Source organism: Octopus bimaculoides, chromosome 11 (assembly GCF_001194135.2).
Source record: "Octopus bimaculoides isolate UCB-OBI-ISO-001 chromosome 11, ASM119413v2, whole genome shotgun sequence".
NCBI classification, from domain to species: domain Eukaryota; kingdom Metazoa; phylum Mollusca; class Cephalopoda; order Octopoda; family Octopodidae; genus Octopus; species Octopus bimaculoides.
Genome location: NC_068991.1, coordinates 3,758,911 through 3,760,410, shown reverse-complemented (window position 1 = coordinate 3,760,410; position 1,500 = coordinate 3,758,911). Strand labels below are relative to the sequence as shown.

General features: G+C 35.7%; 1 protein-coding gene across 2 annotated transcripts in view; it reads right to left on the bottom strand.

Moving 5' to 3' along the window:
* Nucleotides 1-1,500, bottom strand: part of LOC106879182 (actin, cytoplasmic 2) — a 27,779-nt gene that overhangs the window by 6,048 nt on the left and 20,231 nt on the right. Inside the window, exon 1 of one of the 2 annotated variants that reach the window (XM_014928630.2) lies at nucleotides 622-875. The exons of the other annotated variant lie outside the window; for it this stretch is intronic. Coding sequence (XP_014784116.1) covers nucleotides 622-744 — 123 coding nt within the window. The 5' untranslated portion in view covers nucleotides 745-875. Of the gene's footprint in view, nucleotides 1-621; nucleotides 876-1,500 lie in introns of those variants that run through there. 2 annotated transcript variants of the gene reach the window in all.

The following is a 1,500-nucleotide window of genomic DNA, read 5'->3' as shown; positions in this document are numbered from 1 at the left end:
CAATTCAGGATCATGACACATAACTACTTTACGTTTTGCTCAACAGCCCCGCCCCCTCCCCACACTCTAACTTCATCCTAAAACAAATCAAAGAAAAAAAAATCTCATTACTTTCGAACGATATATCTAAGCAAAGCCATGCCACCTATACCTGGGGACATCTGAAAACCTCCCTCCATAAATGGTTCATGATGCCACAAGACAGAACTTAGAATGATTTAAAAGAATCTGTCAGATGGCGCTAGTGTGTTAAACATGGCCGAAACATTTCGAAGTTTATTTGAGAAGAAAAAGAAAACAGAGCAATGTTCTAACCAATACACACGCACGTATGTGTGTGTGTGTGTGTGTGTGTACGAGTGAGTGAATAAACGAAAGAAGGCGGCACCCAACACATTTAATAAAAGTTACAGATATTATTATTTAATACAGTTTGGTTCGGCCCCATGCATCTTGAAGTTTCTCATAGGAACCTGAACCCGGCAAGCTAAGCTTCTATGACGAACCTATGAAATCTTAAGTTCCATGGGGCCGAATCAAGCTGTTTTTAAAAACAATACATATATATATACAAAAAGGGATTGATAGATAGATAGATAGATAGATAGATAGATAGTGTACCTGATGTCTGGGTCGACCAACGATTGAGGGGAAGACAGCTCGTGGGGCATCGTCTCCCGCAAATCCGGCCTTACACATTCCAGATCCATTATCAATAACGAGACCAGCTACTTCATCGTCCATGATTGAATTCTTTTTGTTGTAGAATATTTAAAGCTCTAAAATCTAGGTAAGATTTTTGGGTTTTTTTTGTTTTTTTTTTATACACTATGTACAATTCTGCAACACTGGACAAATGAATGGCAATTAACAGGCATGTGTACATATATATATATATGTGTGTGTGCGGTGTGTGCATGTGGGTGAGAGAGAGACAGACAGACAGAGAGCGTGTATATATAAATATGTATATTATATGTATAGATATCCCCATATCTATGGTTATGTACGTGTGTGTGCATGTGTGCGTGTGTATGTTTGTGTATATATATGTATATATATATATTTAAGTATGCATATAAATGCATAAATATACACATTTATATGGCTAGGTGTGGAGAGAGTGTTAAGTAGGGGGGATCACGATAAGTATTTGTATATTATTACCATATATGGAAATAGCACGTCGTCTGCTTATTTTTTTCTTTAACGACATTTTTTCATATCCAAATATGGAGAAATATATACACATATCTTGTTTGTAAGTTTTTTACTTTCCATGTGAACAACAAGACAATCACACTTCGCCAAGATAATCTTAATCACATGTATAAAGATTATAATTAGAATTATTATTAAAAAAAAATACTCTTTATGTTGAGGGATGGGTTGTGATGGCGGTGGCCGTGGTTGTCACAGTAGCTTCATAAATTTCTTTAATATATATAGACACACAAACATACACATGTGTATACATATCTATACACACACACACACACA